We start from the raw sequence: 18,139 nt of genomic DNA on the forward strand, positions 1-18,139 counted from the left end.
TTTGGTCAAGCGGTGTTGAGGAGGGTCAACTACATTTCCATTTATGTGAACTGAAGTAATAATGGTACATGTTTCACTAACAGGGCAATCTGGAGAAGATGTGCCGTACTCTAGAGGACCAGCTAAGTGAGATCAAGACGAAGAATGATGAGAATCTTCGCCAGGTCACTGACATCAGTGGACAGAGGGCCAGACTTCTGACAGAAAATGGTACCATCAACAATGAACAACAAACCAATGCTTTCCTTAAGTGGTACACAATAAAATGTGTTGAGGGCTTGAAGTCCAGTCCACATTCAAATATTTGGAGAAATTACTATTCACCATCTAACATTGCCCTACAACACATTTTCAATCATAGAGAACAGAGACCCCATTAACAAGATGTCCCTCTATCTCTGCAGGTGAGTTTGGCCGCCAGCTGGAAGAGAAGGAAGCACTGGTGTCTCAGCTGACCAGAGGCAAACAGGCCTTCACCCAGCAGGTGGAGGAGCTGAAGAGGCAGATTGAGGAGGAGGTCAAGGTAAGGGACCCAATCTGGACTCCACCAACCACAGAGTGTAGAGAAATATACGCCACCCTCAGAGACTTCAAATCAAATTGTCACGTGCTTGGTAAACAACAGGTGTGGATTAACAGTGAAATGCTTACTTATGGGCCCTTCCCAACAATGCAGAGAGAAACATAGAGAAATAATAGAAAAATAATAACAGGAGGAATAAATACACAATGAGTAATGATAACTTGGCTATATACACAGGGTACCAGTATTGAGTAATGATAACCTGGCTGTATACACGGGGTACCAGTACTGAGTAATGATAACTTAGCTATATACATGGGGTACCAGTACTGTGTCGATATGCAGGGGAACGAGGTAATTGAGGTAGATATGTACATAAAGGTAGGGGTAAAGTAACTAAGCAACAGGATAGATAATAAGAAGTAGCAGCAGTGAATGGGATGAGTCAAAAGAGTTAGTGCAAAAAGGATGGTCAATGCAGATAGTCTGGGTAGCTATTTGGTTAACTATTTAGCATTCTTATGGCTTGGGGGTAGAAGCTGTTCAGGGTCCTGTTTTTTCCAGTCTGGGTGCACCGGTACAGTTTGCCATTTGGAAGCAGAGTGAACAGTCTATGACTTGGGTGGCTGGAGTCTTTGACAATTTTTAAGGCCTTTCTCTGACATCGCCTAGAACAGAAGTTCTGGATGGCAGAGAGCTCGGCCCCAGTGATGTACTGCTCCGTACGCACTACCCTCTGTAGCACCTTGTGGTTAGATGCCAAGAAGTTGCCAAGCGATGATGCAGGATGCAGCCGGTTAAGATGCTCTGGATGGTGCAGCTGTAGAACTTTTTGAGGATCTGAGGGCCCATCTGAGGGCCAAATCTTTTCAGCTTCCTGAGGAGGAAGAGGCATTGTCGTGCCTTCTTCATGACTGTGTTGGTGTGTGTGAAGACCATGTTAATTACTTGTGGACACAGAGGACCTTGAAGCTCTCGACTCGCTGCACTACAGCTGTGTCGATGTGGATGTGGGCGTGTTCGGCTCGCCGTTTCCTGTAATCCATGATCAGCTCCTTTGTCTTGCTGATGTGGGGCGAACAAGGAGTACAGGTGCGGACTAAGCATGCACCCGAGGGGCCCCTGTTTTGAGGGTGAGTGTGGCAGATGTGTTGTTGCCTAGCCTCACCACCTGGGGGCGACCCGTCAGAAAGTCACAGGGTCCTGAGCTTATTGATGAGTTTGGAGGGCACTATGGTGTTAAATGGACACCAGGAAGAGTAGCTGCTGCTTTTGCAACAGCCAATGGGGTTCCTAATAAAATACCAAATACTTAGCTGTAGTCAATGAACAGCATTCTCACACAGGTGTTCCTCTTGTCCAGGTGGGAGAGGGCATTGGCGGAGTGCAATAGAGTTTGCATCATCCGTGGATCTGTTGGGAAGGTATGCGAGTTGGAGTGGGTCCAGGGTGTCTCCTTGTTCAGCCAAGATTCAGAGAAACAGAATATTACAGTTCTTTAGGTCCCGTTGATAGGAGTTCGTCCAGTTTGTTCTCCAGTGATTGTACGCTAGCCAATAGAACAAAGGGAAAAGGTGGTTTATTTGTTTGCTGACGTAATCTCATTAGGAGGCTGCCTCACCTGCCTCTTTTTGGCCGCCACTTCCTCTTTCGAGTACCAGGGATTAGGGCCTGGTCCGGAGTAAGCAGAATGCCCAGAGCGGCCGATTCGTTGAGGTAGAAATCTTCATCCAAATTGAGGCAAGTGATCGCTCTTCTGATGTCCAGAAGATGTTTTTGGTTCAAAGGAAATGATAGTGGAGACATTGCATGCCAAAAAGTTAAGATCAGCATACATTATTTACATGTTTTATAGCAGAGTAAAATGTCCACTATCCACTGTAGCGCCATCTACTGTAATTTGTTTTACTATCTCTCTAATTTATCTTTATCTTTCCCTTTCTCTCTCACAGGCAAAAAATGCACTGGCCCATGGTGTCCAGTCTGCCCGCCATGACTGTGACCTACTGAGGGAGCAGTTTGAGGAGGAGCAGGAGGCAAAGGCAGAGCTGCAACGCGGCATGTCCAAGGCCAACAGCGAGGTGGCTCAATGGAGGACTAAGTATGAAACTGATGCCATTCAGCGCACAGAGGAGCTGGAGGAGGCCAAGTGAGTCGCACGCAACAGCAAAAACTCACATATAGGGTGTGGGTGGTGACGTTGTGGTGGTACAGTAGTCTCATAAACCCACACCCTAGGCAACAGCAGTGTGGTCTGGTTTCAATTTTGACACTTTCTTGGCAACTTTAATAAGAAAAAGAATGTGGGGTGGGTCCTCTTAAAAATAACCTGTGATCCCCATCTTAGTAGCTGCCATCTTGCTAGCTGCTATCTGTATTTTATTCAAACAGATACGGTACCCACCATGTCATTTCAACGTGGAGAATTTGGGTCATATTTGGTAGATATATCCATTGTTTTATTTATCTGTTATTTTACCAGGTAAGTTGACTGAGAACACAATCTCATTTGCAGCAACGACCTGGGGAATAGTTACAGGGGAGAGGAGGGGGATGAATGAGCCAATTGTAAACTGGGGATTATTAGGTGACCGTAATGGTTTGAGGGCCAGATTGGGAATTTAGCCAGGACACCGGGGTTAACAACCCTACTCTTACAATAAGTGTCATGGGATCTTTAATGACATCAGAGAGTCAGGACACCCGTTTAACGTCCCATCCAAAAGACAGCACCCTACACAGGGCAGCGTCCCCAATCGCTGCCCTGGGGCATTGGGACATTTTTTTAGACGAGAGGAAAGAGTGCCTCCTACTGGCCCTCCAACACCACTTCCAGCAGAATCTGGTCTCCCATCCAGGGACTGACCAGGACCTGCTTAGCTTCAGAAACAAGACAGCAGTGGTATGCAGGGTGGTATGCTGATGGCATACATTGATCAATGAGATTCCAGCACATTTTCACACATAATTAAACATTTTAAAAAATCAATCAGATCATTCGTTAACCGGCAATAGCCGTCACCCACATAGCTGATATTTTGGTGATGTCGAAGGTGTAACTTCATTGGAACTGTCAAAGAAGCCACTCTTGATCATTGTCATCAAGCCACACCTATCCCACTTGCGTAACAAATTCAGACCAAGAAAGTGTAGCTGTATAGAAATTAAATTGAAAATCATTAAACGAAACAATGAGGATTTCTATCATCCTAATGTACTGTAGGTGTAGATTACATCTGTCATCCTAATGGAGGAGTAGATTACATCTATCATCCTAATGGAGGTGTACAGTCGTGGCCAAAAGTTGTGAGAATTACGCAAAAAAGTCTGCTGCCTCCGTGTCTTTAGATATTTTTGTCAGATGTTACTATGGAATACTGACGTATAATTACAAGCATTTCATAAGTGTCAAAGGCTTTTCCTGAAAATTCCATGAAGTTGATGCAAAGAGTCAATATTTGCACTGTTGACTCTTCTTTTTCAAGAATTGCAATTCATCTGATCACTCTTCTTAACATTCTTGAGTATATGCAAATTGCCATCATACAAACTGAGGCAGCAGACTTGTTGAAAATTAATATTTGTGTCATTCTCAAAACCTTTGGCCACGACTGTAGATTACATCTATCACCCTATTCGAGGAGTAGATTGCATCTCACATTCCAGTGTTCAAATTTGTAAGCAAGGCTGCATGGGATTTCTCTTAATATGACTCCGTGCAGCCAATGACAGTGCCAGTTTTAGGTGTATGCCAGGTGCCACTTGTGGATTTGACAGCTCTAACGCAGTTCCACCTTTGACACAACCAAAACAACCGCAATGTGGATGTCGATTTAAAGAGGATCTGATTGAATAGAACCCTTAATGTTATCAATGTGCTCGATCAAATGACACAACCAAATTACCTGGATTTCACCTAGTTGAGATGACATTAAAGTATATAGTGCAAGTGATCAATGCCGTTCGAGATTCTGTGCAGATTATTACAGCAATGGTAAGATTTCCACAGACTGACAACCCTGAATGCTTTCTATGATTACATAAGACATTTATTGTTACAGTAACCTCAAAATGTGGCCATGTATGTGTTACTCATTACTCTGTGGAAATCTAATGTACAATAACAAATATTTGTACATTAGTTTGTAAGATTGTTAATAACTTAATGTTCGGCTGTTTTACAAAAGTCATATCAAATTGTGAGTCTTGCTTAAATTCCAGTTTGTCTACAAATTAATAATTGATGTTGCATTGACATCTCCATTTCAACCAAAAATGAGGGTTAAGTTAATTAATAGGTCTAAATCAAACTTTAAAGGATGGTTTGATTTAGTCATTTTTTAACTTAGATTTTAGGTTCAGGGACTTGAGATGGAGACATCAATCCAACATTTTAATTTACTAACTTGTAGATTCCATTTGAAAGCTACCAAAGCTTAAAATGCCTATATGTATTGTCTGTTTTTAGTTTAATCCTGGGTTAAATTTAAACAATAGCTGTTGATGACTTCCCATCAACAGCATCATTGATAACATAATTGATAAAGTATGGTTCCATTTAATTTGCTCTGTTAAACCTACCTTTTGGAATGAGTTTGATAGCAACGCAACACTGAACCTATTAAGTGGAGATTTCTCACGACAGCAGATTGGTAACAGCCTGTGACAAATATGGAAGCCCAGTTAATACCCTGGATGGAGGACCAAAGGGTAGTTGTAGATAGATCAACTCTCCAGTAGGAGGTGCTGTCCAGCCTATTGTTTTTTTCTGATAGAGATTATTACGTTGAAGATCTGATGTTGTTTCAAAGGTACAAATTCAACAAATTTTATGCAATATTTGTCAGTGTTGAAAATGTTACCATGTTGATGTAATCCTGTAGTTTAATTTTCACCTTTCACCACAGTTTGTTAATACCTTTTAAAAAAAAATCCAATGTATTTTATGTAACAATACATTGACAAATGTTGAAACAATGTTGATTTAACCAGTTTGTGCCCAGTGGGTAGTTATAAAGGCCGTGACATAGTACCAAACTGACATTCTATTATGTACAGAGGGGAGCCAGAACATTAGAACACTGTGGGAGGCAACCAAGATGTCTAGAGAGACTAGTGGTAGGGGGCTCTGAGAAAATCTCAATAAGTATTGGAACATTTGTTTTGGAACAAATTGTTCACAATAAAACCACCCTCTGTCGTCCAACAGGAAGAAGCTGGCCCAGCGTCTGCAGGAGGCTGAAGAGACCATTGAGGCAGTTAATGCCAAGTGCGCCTCCCTGGAGAAGACCAAGCAGAGGCTGCAGGGAGAGGTGGAGGACATCATGATTGACATTGAGAGAGCTAACACAATGGCCTCCAACCTTGACAAGAAGCAGAGAAACTTTGACAAGGTAAAAATGAATAAACCTCACTCTAGGGTAATATTTTCTGTCTGCTATTTGATCAGTTGTAGTATAATTGTACCATATTCCTGATTCAAAACTCCATCAATGAGTTCTAATGAAAATCCTATGGATTTCCTTAGGTTCTGTCAGAGTGGAAGCAGAAGTATGAGGAAAGCCAGGCTGAGCTGGAAGGAGCTCAGAAGGAGGCTCGATCTATGAGCACTGAACTCTTCAAGATGAAGAACTCCTACGAGGAGGCTCTGGATCATCTGGAGACTCTGAAGAGAGAGAACAAGAACCTGCAACGTGAGCATCTGACAGCAGTTATATTTTGCTCATGTTTGACTAGTGTTGTAAAAATGGAGGGAGCTGTAACCATCAAACTTACATTAAATTACTATTACACCATCTGAGTATAAAATTATATTTTTTGTACTCGTAATCAGCGTTCCTATGAACAACCCAAGGAAGTGAAGGGCAATTATATTTGCAAGACCATATAAAGTGTTGTTAATTATTTATCTGTTATTATGATTCAATGTGCACTTCAGTGCATTGGTAATATCCACCAAAAATTATCTCTCAAGTCTAAACTGCTCCTCTGTTTGTGTGTGCAGAGGAGATCTCTGACCTGACTGAGCAGATCGGAGAGACTGGCAAGAGCATCCATGAGCTAGAGAAGGCCAAGAAGACTGTGGAGACAGAGAAGTCTGAGATCCAGACGGCTCTGGAGGAGGCTGAGGTACAAACTACAGCTGTTTGATGGGAAAAGCAGTGTTACCCGAGCCAATGCTAGCTACAGTCCAATGGACCCTGTAATGGTGTTTATTGTAGTCATATATATTTAATTGCTGGTGTTATTCACATCCAAATGTATTGAACACAGATTACCTGACTGCTTCTCCCTGTCCAGGGCACACTGGAGCACGAGGAATCCAAGATTCTGCGTGTGCAACTGGAGCTGAACCAGGTCAAGGGTGAGGTAGACAGGAAGATTGCTGAGAAGGATGAGGAGATGGAGCAGATCAAGAGGAACAGCCAGAGGTTGACTGACTCCATGCAGAGCACCCTGGACTCTGAGGTCAGGAGCAGGAATGACGCCCTGAGGGTGAAGAAGAAGATGGAGGGAGACCTGAATGAGATGGAGATCCAGCTGAGCCACGCCAACCGCCAAGCGGCCGAGGCCCAGAAACATCTGAGGAACGTCCAGGGACAGCTAAAGGTAAAGGGAATGGGACATCAGGCTGGCTCAAACATCTAAAAATGGGGAGGGATTTGTTTGTGAATCTTTAAAACAGGCTTTAACCATGCAATTTAAAATATTGAATCTATTGGACTAATATACTGTAGAAATGTAGGGATATTGAGGAAATTCTTACCAATAAACATTTTTATCACCGATCCTATCACCTCTACTTCCACATGTCCTAATGAACCTGTCATTATGAACCCCAGGATGCCCAACTGCACCTTGATGACGCCGTCCGTGCCTCAGAGGACATGAAGGAGCAGGCAGCCATGGTGGAGCGCAGGAACGGTCTGATGGTGGCTGAAATCGAGGAGCTGAGAGTTGCCCTGGAGGTGACAGAGAGAGGCCGCAAAGTGGCTGAGACTGAGCTGGTAGATGCCAGCGAGCGTGTTGGACTGCTGCACTCCCAGGTACAGGTCAAAATCAATTTCTTATGAAACTCAACCAAACATACCATTTACACAGTGCTTGCTTTTATATGTCGTAACTTCTGCCTTATGACATGTAAATTCTCTTGAGAGTCAAACAATTTGTCTTGTTTCCTCCAGAACACCAGCCTTCTGAACACCAAGAAGAAGCTGGAGACTGACCTGGTGCAGGTGCAGGGAGAGGTGGAGGACATCGTCCAGGAAAGCAGGAATGCAGAGGAGAAGGCCAAGAAGGCCATCACTGATGTGAGTTCTTATGATCTATTGAATTACATCAACTTCATTTGGCCCCAATGATAACAGGGCTGGTTAACACTAGTATTGGCTGAGCCTCGAGGCATCCCAGTTTGAGGCAACATCGATTCTAACAGCCTAATAAATACATTTAATCTACAGTGCCTTCAGAAAGTATTTATACCCCTTGACTAATTCCACATTTTGTGGTGGTACTGCTTGAATTCAAAATGGATTAATTAGATTTTTGTCTCACCAATCTACACACAATACCCCATAATGACAAAGTGAAAACATGTTTTTAGGACATTTTTCAAATGTGTTAAATGAAATACAGATGTAATTTCCATAAGTATCACACCCCTGAGTCAATACTTTGTAGAAGCACCTTTGGGAGTGATCTATCAAGCTAGCATTTTTACTGCAGGGCGCTTATGGCTCCCAACGTCTCGATTCCTCTCTGCCAAACTGACGTTGGTTTAGTAGATATGTATGTTGGAACATCGGTACATCATGGGAGGCAGCCTGTCTGTCTAGAGCTACCTTCCTGTAGGTTTTTGCTCTAAATCTATCCAACAAATGTATTTATAAAGCCATTTTTACATCAACAGATGTCACAAAGTGCTTACACAGAAACCCAGCCTAAAACCTCAAACAGCAAGCAATGCAGATGTAGAAACATGGTGGCTAGGAAAAACCTCTTAGAAAGGCAGGAACCTAGGAAGAAATCTAGAGAGGAACCAGGCTCTGAGAGGTGGCCAGTCCTCTTCTGAATGTACTGGGCAGAGATTATAAGTACATGGCCATTAAGGTCAGATCGTTCTTTAAGGTGTTCAAATGTTCCATAGATGACCAGCCGGGTCGAATAATAATCACAGTGGGAGAATTAGCGGGAGCATACCTAAGTTCACACCAGACAACAGATAAGACAGGGGAATTACACCAGATAGCACAGAGTGACCCTAGCTCCCCGGTACATATAGTACAGCATAGATAATGGAGGATGAGAAGGGGGGAGGGATCGGGGACACTGTGGCCCCGTCTGACGATAATCCTGGACAGGGCCAACCAGTTAGGACATAACCACACCCACTTTGCCAAAGCACAGTCCCCTCACTACTAAAGGGATATCAACAGATCACCAACTTACCCTGAGACAAGGCTGAGTATAGCCCACGAAGATCTCCTCCAATGCACGAGCCCGAGGGGGCCGCAAAACACTCAAGTGACGCACCCCTCCTAGGAACGGCATGGAAGAGCACTAGTAAGCCAGTGACTCAGCCCCAGTAATAGGGTTAGAGGCAGAGAATCTCAGTGGAGAGAGCTGAGCCAGCCAGGTAGACACAGCAAGGGTGGTTAGTCACTCCAGTGCCTTGCCATTCACCTTCACACCCCTGGGCCAGACTACACTCAATCATAGGACCTACTGAAGAGATTAGTCTTCAGTAAAGACTTAAAGGTTGAGACCGAGTCTGCGTCTCTCACATGGACAGGCAGACCATTCCATAAAAATGGAGCTCTATAGGAGAAAGCCCTGCCTCCAGCTGTTTGCTTAGAAATTCTAGGGACAATAAGGAGGCCTGCGTCTTGTGATCGAGCGTACTTGTGGGTAGGTACGGCAGGACCAAATCGAAAAGATAGGTAGGAACAAGTCCATGAAATGCTTTGTAGGTTAGCAGTAAAACCTTGAAAATCAGCGATAGCCTTAACAGAAAGAGGCTAGCACTGGAGTAATATGATCAAGATTTTAGCAGCTGTATTTCAAATCAAATCAAATTGTATTAGTCACATGCGCCGAATACAACAAGTGTAGTAGACCTTACAGTGAAATGCTTACTTACGAGCCCCTAACCAAAATTGCAGTTACAAAAAATACGGATAAGACTAAGAAATAAAAGTAACAAGTAATTAAAGAGCAGCAGTAAAATATCAACATCAAGACTATATACAAATGATAAAAATAGAGAGTAGCAGCAATCAAATAGTCTGGGTAGCCATTTGATTAGGTGTTCAGGAGTCTTATGGCCTGGGGGTAGAAGCTGTTTAGAAGCCTCCGAGACTTGGCGCTCCAGTATCGCTTGCCGTGCGGTAGAGAGAACATTCTATGACCAGGGTAGCTAGAGTCTTTGACAATTTTTAGGGCCTTCCTCTTACACTGCCCGGTAATAGAGGTCCTGGATGGCAGGAAGTTTGGCTCCAGTGATGAACTGAGCCGTTCGCACTACCCTCTATAGTGTCTTGCAGTTACCATACCAGGCAGTGATGCTCTCAATGGTGCAGCTGTAGAACCCTTTGAGGATCTGAGAACCCATGCCAAATCTTTTCAGTCTACTCAGTGGGAATAGGTTTTGATGTGCCCACTTCACGACTGTCTTGGTGTGCTTGGACCATGATAGTTTGTTGGTGGTATACCCTTAACACCTGGGGGCGGCCCGTCATGAAGTCCAGGATCCAGTTGCAGAGGGAGGTGTTTTGTCCCAGGTTCCTTAGCTTATTGATGAGCTTTGAGGGCACTGTGGTGTTGAACGCTGAGCTGTCGTCAATGAATATCATTCTCACATTTGTCCAGGTGGGAAAGGGCAGCGCATGCTCGCAGTATACATCCTGGTAATCTGTCTGGCCCTGTGGCCTTGTGAATGTTGACCTGTTTAAAGGTCTTACTCACATCGGCTGCGGAGAGCGTGATCACACAGTCTTCCAGAACAGCTGGTGCTCTCATGCATGTTTCAGTGTTATTTGCCTCGAAGCGAGCATAGAAGCAGTTTAGCTCGTCTAGTAGGCTTGTGTCACTGGGCAGTTCTTGGCTGTGCTTCCCTCTGTAGTCGGTAATGGTTTGCAAGCCCTGCCACATCCGATGAGCATCAGAGTTGGTGTAATACAATTCCATCTTAGTCCTGTATTGACACTTTGCCTGTTTGATGGTTAGGGTTAGGGTTAGAGGGCATAGTGGGATTTCTAATAAGCTTCTGGGTTAGAGTCCCTCTCCTTGAAAGTGGCTGCTCTAGCCTTTATCTCAGCCTTTATCTCAGTGCGGATGTTGCCTGTAATCCATGGGTTCTGGTTGGTGTATGCACTTATTGATGAAGCCAATGACTGATGTAATGTACTCCTCAATGCCATCGGAGGAATCCCGGAACATATTCCAGTCTGTGCGAGCAAAACAATCCTGTAGCTTAGCATCTGCTTCATCTGACCACTTTTTTATTGATCTAGTCACTGGTGCTTCCCAATTAAATGTTTGCTTGTAAGCAGGAATCAGGAGGATAGAATTTGCTGAATGGAGGGCGAAGGAGAACTTTGTATGCGTCTCTGTGTGTGGAGTAAAGGTGGTCTAGAGTTTTTTTTCCCTCTGGTTGCACATTTAACATGCTGATAGTAATTTGGTAAAACTGATTTAAGTTTCCTTGCATTAAAGTCCCTGGCTACTAGAAGCGCCGCCTCTAGGTGAGCGTTTTCTTGTTTTTCATACAGATGAAAACTCTCTAGGTAGGTAGTGTGGTCTACAGGTTATGATGAGATACTCTACCTCAGGCGAGCAATAGCTTGAGACTTCCTTAGATATTGTGCGCCAGCTGTTATTTACAAAAATACATAGCCCCCCGCCCCTTGTCTTACCAGACGCCGCTGTTCTATCCTGCCGGTGCAGCATATAACCAGCCAGCTGTATGTTGATAGTGTTGTCATTCAGCCACAACTCTGTGAAGCATAAGATATTACAGTTTTGAATGTCCCGTTGGTAGTTTAATCTTCCACGTAGGTCATCTATTTTATTGTCCAAAGATTTTAAGTTTGCTTGCAGAATGGAAGGAAGTGTTTTTTTTTCGATCGCTTACGAATTCTCAGAAGGCAGCCCGCCTTCCGGACCCTTTTTCTCCGCCTCCTCTTCACGTAAATCACTGGGATCTGGGCCTGTTCTTGAAAAATAAGTATATTTTTCGCGTCGGCCTCATCAGACTCGTCAAAGGAAAAAAAGGATTCTGCCAGTCCGTGGTGAGTAATCGCAGTCCTGATGTCCAGAAGTTCTTTTCCGTCATGAGAGACTGTTGCGGCAACAATATGTACAAAATAAGTAAAAAACATACGTTGCAAATAAACTAACAAAAAAAGCACAATCGGTTGGGGGCACATAAAACGTTTGCCTTCTCCTCCGTCTGCCTTCTTCTCTGTGAATTTCTTCTCCGTCGCCAGAACTCTGAAGTAACTGAATAACTGAAGTTTATTTTATGTTTTATCCGGGTAGCCGGAGAGTAGAGCATTGCAGTAGTCTAATCTAGAAGTGACAAAAATATGGATGAGATTTTCATCATAATTTTTGCATAAGTTTTAGATTTTTGCAATGTTATTATGGTGGGAAAAAAGCTGCCCTTGAAATATTCTTGATATGTTCATCAAATGAGAGATCAGGGTCCAGAGTAATGCCAAGGTCCTTCAGTTTTATTTGAGGTGACTGTACAACCATCAATATTGTTTGTCAGATCAAACAGCAGATCTCTTTGTTTCTTGGGGCCTAGAACAAGCATCTCTGTTTTGTCCGAGTTTAAAAGTAGAACATTTGCCACCATCCACTTCCTTATTTCTGAAACACAGGCTTCCAGGGTAGACAATTTTGGAGTTTCACCATGTTTTGTCAAAATGTACAGCTGCATGTCATCCACATAGCAGTGAGAGTTGAAATTGTGGTTTCGAATGACATCACCAAGAGTTAGGATATTAGGAAAATTCTAATAATGAGCTGGTTGATATTCTGCATCCAGTTAATTATAACTGAGGTTGGAGCAAAAACCTACAGAAGGGTTGGAGAACCCTGGTCTAGAAAGACATACATTAAACAAACTACCATTCCAGGCCGCCATGATGGCTGAGGAGCTGAAGAAGGAGCAGGACACCAGCTCTCACCTGGAGAGGATGAAGAAGAACCTGGAGGTCACAGTCAAGGACCTGCAGCACCGCCTGGATGAGGCTGAGAACCTGGCCATGAAGGGAGGCAAGAAGCAGCTCCAGAAACTGGAGTCCAGGGTGAGTTAACAACAGGGTGGATTAGAGTGGATTGAAAAACAGATTTCTGGACATTGTTTCTTGGGCATTGTGTAATGACTTTTTCTCTCAATAACCCACCTAGATAATGAAAAGCTGCTGTTAACATTACAGATCCCTTCAATTAAAATTGTAAAAGTATATGAACAGACAGCTACTGTACGTCCTTGACCGAGTAGAAGACTATACCTCTGTTTTACAAAGATTTGTTATGTATGATTTCACCACCTCAAACAAATGCCTATGTTAATTTCTTCTACAAAGGTGCGTGAGCTTGAGACTGAGGTGGAGTCCGAGCAGAAAAGAGGTGTAGACGCGGTCAAGGGAGTCCGCAAGTATGAGCGCCGAGTCAAGGAGCTCACCTACCAGGTAACAGGAAGTGCCTTTTTCACAAAATCTACACTAACACAAACAGGTTTGAGAATAAAACTGAGGCAGTGAATCTTTGATTTTGTCCCACAGACTGAGGAGGATAAGAAGAACGTTGGAAGGCTTCAGGACCTGGTAGATAAGCTGCAGATGAAAGTGAAGGCCTACAAGAGGCAGGCTGAGGAAGCAGTAAGTCACCTGCTGTACTTAGTCAAATACTCTGAAAGCATGCTTTCGAAAACATATTTTTCCCTCGTTACCTTCATGTAACTACAGTTTAGTTACAGCTGAGATGAACAAAAGTTGAAACACTGGTCGCCCCAGGCGCATTTGTTATTGTTTTTGTTTTGTTTATCAAACAAAGGAGATGAGTATGAAGTGTTGTGGTAAAATAAAATCTATTCTGTGTGCAAGTTAGTGAAACTTGACACCCCTACCCAACAGTGCAGTAGTCAATAATAGTATAACTAATAAAAGGTAAAGAAATATATAACCCTAACACGAGACATAAACAAGAAGAACATTTTAGATAATTTAAGTCAATGATGTGAAAGAAAACAAGTTTTTGTAGTTTTGAGAAACATCTTTGTTGTTGTAATAACATCTTTGTTGTTGTAATAACATCTTTGTTGTTGTAATAACATCTTTGTTGTTGTAATAACATCTTTGTTGTTGTAATAACATCTTTGTTGTTGTAATAACATCTTTGTTGTTGTAATAACATCTTTGTTGTTGTAATAACATCTTTGTTGTTGTGGTATTAACGGACTCCAACCTTAAAGTGCTTCTGCACATTAGTCAATATTGACTCAATTGATATGGCAAGTAATTGCTGAAGATATTATGCACATTTCTCAGTGCATAGTATAGGGTTAGTATTAATTTTCTGTCCTGGTGGCTGGTCTACTGGTAGTGCCAGTGCCCCTGGATCAGATATGTCCCTGCAGGCAGTGGTTTGATCCCCGTTCACCAGGCAGTGGTTTGATCCCCGTTCAGCCAGCAAGCAGTGGTTTGATCCCCGTTCACCCTGCAAGCAGTGGTTTGATCCCCATTTTCACTTTCTCTGCTGTATCATCTAGCTCCCTATTTACAGCACATTGCTATCTGAAGATAAAAAAACAAATTTGAAATACTTATTTTTAAAGAATATGAATTTGCTTCCTGAATCTTCAAACAATATACTGATGTTATGCTCTCCCCCTCAGGAGGAAGCAGCCAACCAGCACATGTCTAAGTTCAGGAAGGTGCAGCATGAGCTGGAGGAGGCTGAGGAGCGTGCTGACATTGCTGAGACTCAAGTCAACAAGCTCAGAGCCAAGACTCGTGACGGTGGAAAGGTAAAGAGCTGCTGCTAAACCTACACCCGACTCATGTTCAAATATGGCCACATCAACTCCACCTATGCTTCAGTATAATTCAAACTAAAATGGAACTTTGAAATTCAAAATAAAAAATCCAAGCTTATTACTTAAATTATTATTATTATTATTATTAGTATTATTACCTTAAATGCTTGATTGATTATATTATTTTGATGTTCATTAATTTTGCATATTCATTATTTCACACTGATCCATTATTTTCTTCCTTCTTACAGGGCAAAGAAGCTTCTGAATAAACAAGATCAAAGTCTCTTAACATTTTACTGTGGTGCATAAAATATGATTTTCATGGTGAAATTGTGAGCATTGATTAAAAACATGTTGGCCAACATATACTTTTTTTGGACTGTTGTCGTGTCTTACTATTATTAAATGATATGACATGCTATTTTATCAAATTGATTACCTAACGTTTAATTGATTGCGTGATTGAATTAAACCATGCCTCAATTCAACCATTAATAACCTGAGGCACCACTGAAGTGGTTATCTCCCGAATCCACTCTCGTTACAGCAGCCATGTTTTTGGGTTAACAGCTGAGGGATGAGGCTGGAGAAATGTCAGTGGAGCTGCCCTTTGCTCATGTCAATGCCAGAGCATTAACTTTCAGCCAGAAGGGTCCTACTAATCACCCCAAACAACCCCCAACAACACCAAACAGGTACCCAAAATAAAAACCAGGTACCAAAAACAACCCCATAGCTAGCTAACTGTTTCTAGCCAGTTTGTCCTGGGAGAATGACATTGGGTTGTTATTTTACTTGACATGCATCTTTGATTAATCTCTCCTCATTCATCTTTCAAGCATCCACATGGGTTTATAGGCTAATGAAAACCCAATGAGGAGATGGAAGAGATGGGACTTGCTTCAATCATCTCAAATGGAACCCAGTTCTATTTTAGCATTTGGCACCGCCGCGTATTTCCGAAACCCAGGTTCTTCTGATACCTATTTTGACATTATTAGTCAACCAGGATGTCCTCACATTGCTAACATTTGCCTGCGTAATTGAGTAAAAGCAAGATATGTGACCTGGATAAAAAAGATCTGGATGAACCGAGGCACCCATAAGATGTATTGGATCAAGTGTTGTTGTCAAATCCTCCCAAGACCCTGCCAAAATACGTCAAAAATGTGCAATGAAGGTTTTATAGTAACAGTTTACTCAACTGCTTAATGACAATCTGGCAGTTATCAGAATATCAATCCCCCCCAGAATAAGTTTGGAGTTTAGAGAAACATGTCCCTCAAATACAAAAATGCAGATCGTATATCAAGATCTTTGCACATTAAAATATACTGAACAAAAATAAACACAACATGCAACAATTTCAAACATTTTATTGAGTTACAGTTCACATAAGTTCACATAAGGGAATCAATCAATTGAAATACAATTCATTAGGCCCTAATCTATGGATTTCACATGACTGAGAATATAGATATGCATCTGCTGGTCACAGATACCTTAAATAAATAGTAGGGACGTGGATCAGAAAACCAGCCCGTATCTGGTGTGCCCACCATTTGTCTCATGCAGTGACACATCATCTTCGCATAGAGTTAATCCGGCTGTTGATTGTGGCCTGTGGAATGTTGTCCCACTCCTCTGCAATGGATGTGCAAAGTTTCTGAGTAATTGGCGGGAACTAGAACCTGCTGTCACGCACATCGATTCAGAGCAACCCAAACATGCTCAATCTGTGACATGTCTGGTGAGTACGCAGGCCATGGAAGAACTGGGACACGTTCAGCTTCCAGGAATTGTGTACAGCTCCTCGCGTTACAGGGCAGTGCATTATCATGCTGAAACATGAGGTGATGGCGGCGGATGTATGGCGGCGGATGAGTGGCGGCGGATGAGTGGCAGCGGATGAATGGCGGCGGATGAATGGCAGGAAAGTGGGCCTCAGGATCTCATCACAGTATCTCTGCAGCTTCTACATTTTCTCGATCTCGAGTACGAGGCTGGCAACCTCGTTACTTCAATGGACATTGTGTGCTACCATCCTCAAGGCTCAGCTTATTGAGGTACATGAGCGTAAGGCCCGTGCTTTCCTGCGGCGTGCACATCGTGAGTTTGTAGAGAATAATGAGACATGCTCTGCAGTGTTCTTCAAATCAGTTAGGGAAAAGGGTTTGGGTTAGGGTTTGGGTTAGGGTTAGGTTTTGAATATAATTGTGTTTCGTTTCAACTAGTTAGGCCTGTGCACCATAAAACTATCTCCTGTTTATCCCTCCCATTTCTGATGATCTGATATATTAGGTGTAGTACTTAAAAAGGCCCGTAGATGTCCTCCTAGGATCATAAATTAAACTGAGGTAAGCTCCAAGTTGCCTCTTTTTCTGGGTGGCAGTGCAGAAGTCAATGTGGTGAGAGATTCATTCAACCATAGTGTTGTTAAATATGAACATAAACGTGCATTTAAATGGTTTTATTGTTTTGTTAAAGGAAAGGAAAAACAGTGCAGAAGTCAATGTGGTTGTGTGTGTTGTTAAATATGAACATAAACGCCATATTGTACATTTAATTGGTGTTATTGTTTTGTTAAAGGAAAGGAAACCTAAAAAAAGTGGTATATAAGTGTGCTGAACTGTAGAGAAGTTGTGTTTGATTGATTGATGTAGGGATCTAATTCTATGTGAAAATGTGGTTTACTAGGGGGATGATAATTGTCTGTTGATTGAGTATTGATGACAAGGGAGAAGAGACATAGGAAGTGTTTCGGTTGAGTGATTGGTGCAGATCACTTTCCATAGGGGAGTCAGGATTAGGGTGAGGGAGGGAGATAGGGATTAAGTTACGATGAGAACCCTGTTTAGGGTAATGGTACACATTAGGGTTAGGCGTGGGGTTTGGGGAAAGGTTGAGGTTAAGGTTAGGTGTGAGGTTAAGGGAAAGGTTAGGGTTAGGTTTTGAATTTAATTGTGTTTCGTTTCAACTAGTTTGTTTTACAGTGCACAGGCCTATCTCCTATTTATCCCTCCCATTTCTGATGATCTAATATAATAGGTGTAGTACTTAAAAAGGCCCGTAGATGTCCTCCTAGGATCATAAATTAAACTGAGGTAAGCTCCAAGTTGCCTCTTTTTCTGGGTGGCAGTGCAAAGTCAATGTGGTGAGAGATTCATTCAACCATAGTGTTGTTAAATATGAACATAAACGTGCATTTAAATGGTTTTATTGTTTTGTTAAAGGAAAGGAAAAACCTAAAAGAGGAAGTGCCAAACTAAAACCAAACAAACCATAAATATATAGAGAGTAAAAATAAAATATGAATAAAACTATGTTCTTCTCCATCCATTTTCCTGTCTGTTAAAACCCATTTTCTAAAACCTCTCGTTCAGGCCATTTGGCGTTATTGTCTGTAGGTGCTGGATCCACTCCCGTTCTACCCTCTTTCGCTGCCCACAGATCCTATATGTGACTGTAACCCTGATATGGTAAGGTGAGTGATGGGGTGCTCCTGGAAGTGGGTTATGAGTTCCGTTTGTAGGTGTGCCCTTTTAATGGGTTAAGGTTAGGGTTAG

The 18,139-nt window shown here is 42.5% G+C and overlaps 1 protein-coding gene across 1 annotated transcript in view; it reads left to right on the forward strand.

The window, feature by feature from the left end:
• Positions 1–14,939, forward strand: part of LOC112245814 (myosin heavy chain, fast skeletal muscle-like) — a 34,672-nt gene extending 19,733 nt beyond the window's left edge. The window contains exons 28-41 of the mRNA XM_024413979.2: positions 84–210; positions 405–523; positions 2,476–2,672; positions 5,733–5,916; positions 6,051–6,216; positions 6,528–6,652; positions 6,824–7,132; positions 7,366–7,569; positions 7,708–7,833; positions 12,667–12,837; positions 13,120–13,224; positions 13,318–13,413; positions 14,430–14,561; positions 14,822–14,939. Of these exons, the coding sequence (XP_024269747.2) occupies positions 84–210; positions 405–523; positions 2,476–2,672; positions 5,733–5,916; positions 6,051–6,216; positions 6,528–6,652; positions 6,824–7,132; positions 7,366–7,569; positions 7,708–7,833; positions 12,667–12,837; positions 13,120–13,224; positions 13,318–13,413; positions 14,430–14,561; positions 14,822–14,842 (2,082 nt within the window). The 3' untranslated portion in view covers positions 14,843–14,939. The remainder of the gene's footprint in view (positions 1–83; positions 211–404; positions 524–2,475; positions 2,673–5,732; positions 5,917–6,050; positions 6,217–6,527; positions 6,653–6,823; positions 7,133–7,365; positions 7,570–7,707; positions 7,834–12,666; positions 12,838–13,119; positions 13,225–13,317; positions 13,414–14,429; positions 14,562–14,821) is intronic.
• The last annotated feature ends 3,200 nt before the right edge of the window (positions 14,940–18,139 follow it).

This window comes from Oncorhynchus tshawytscha, linkage group LG24 (assembly GCF_018296145.1).
Source record: "Oncorhynchus tshawytscha isolate Ot180627B linkage group LG24, Otsh_v2.0, whole genome shotgun sequence".
NCBI lineage: Eukaryota > Metazoa > Chordata > Actinopteri > Salmoniformes > Salmonidae > Oncorhynchus > Oncorhynchus tshawytscha.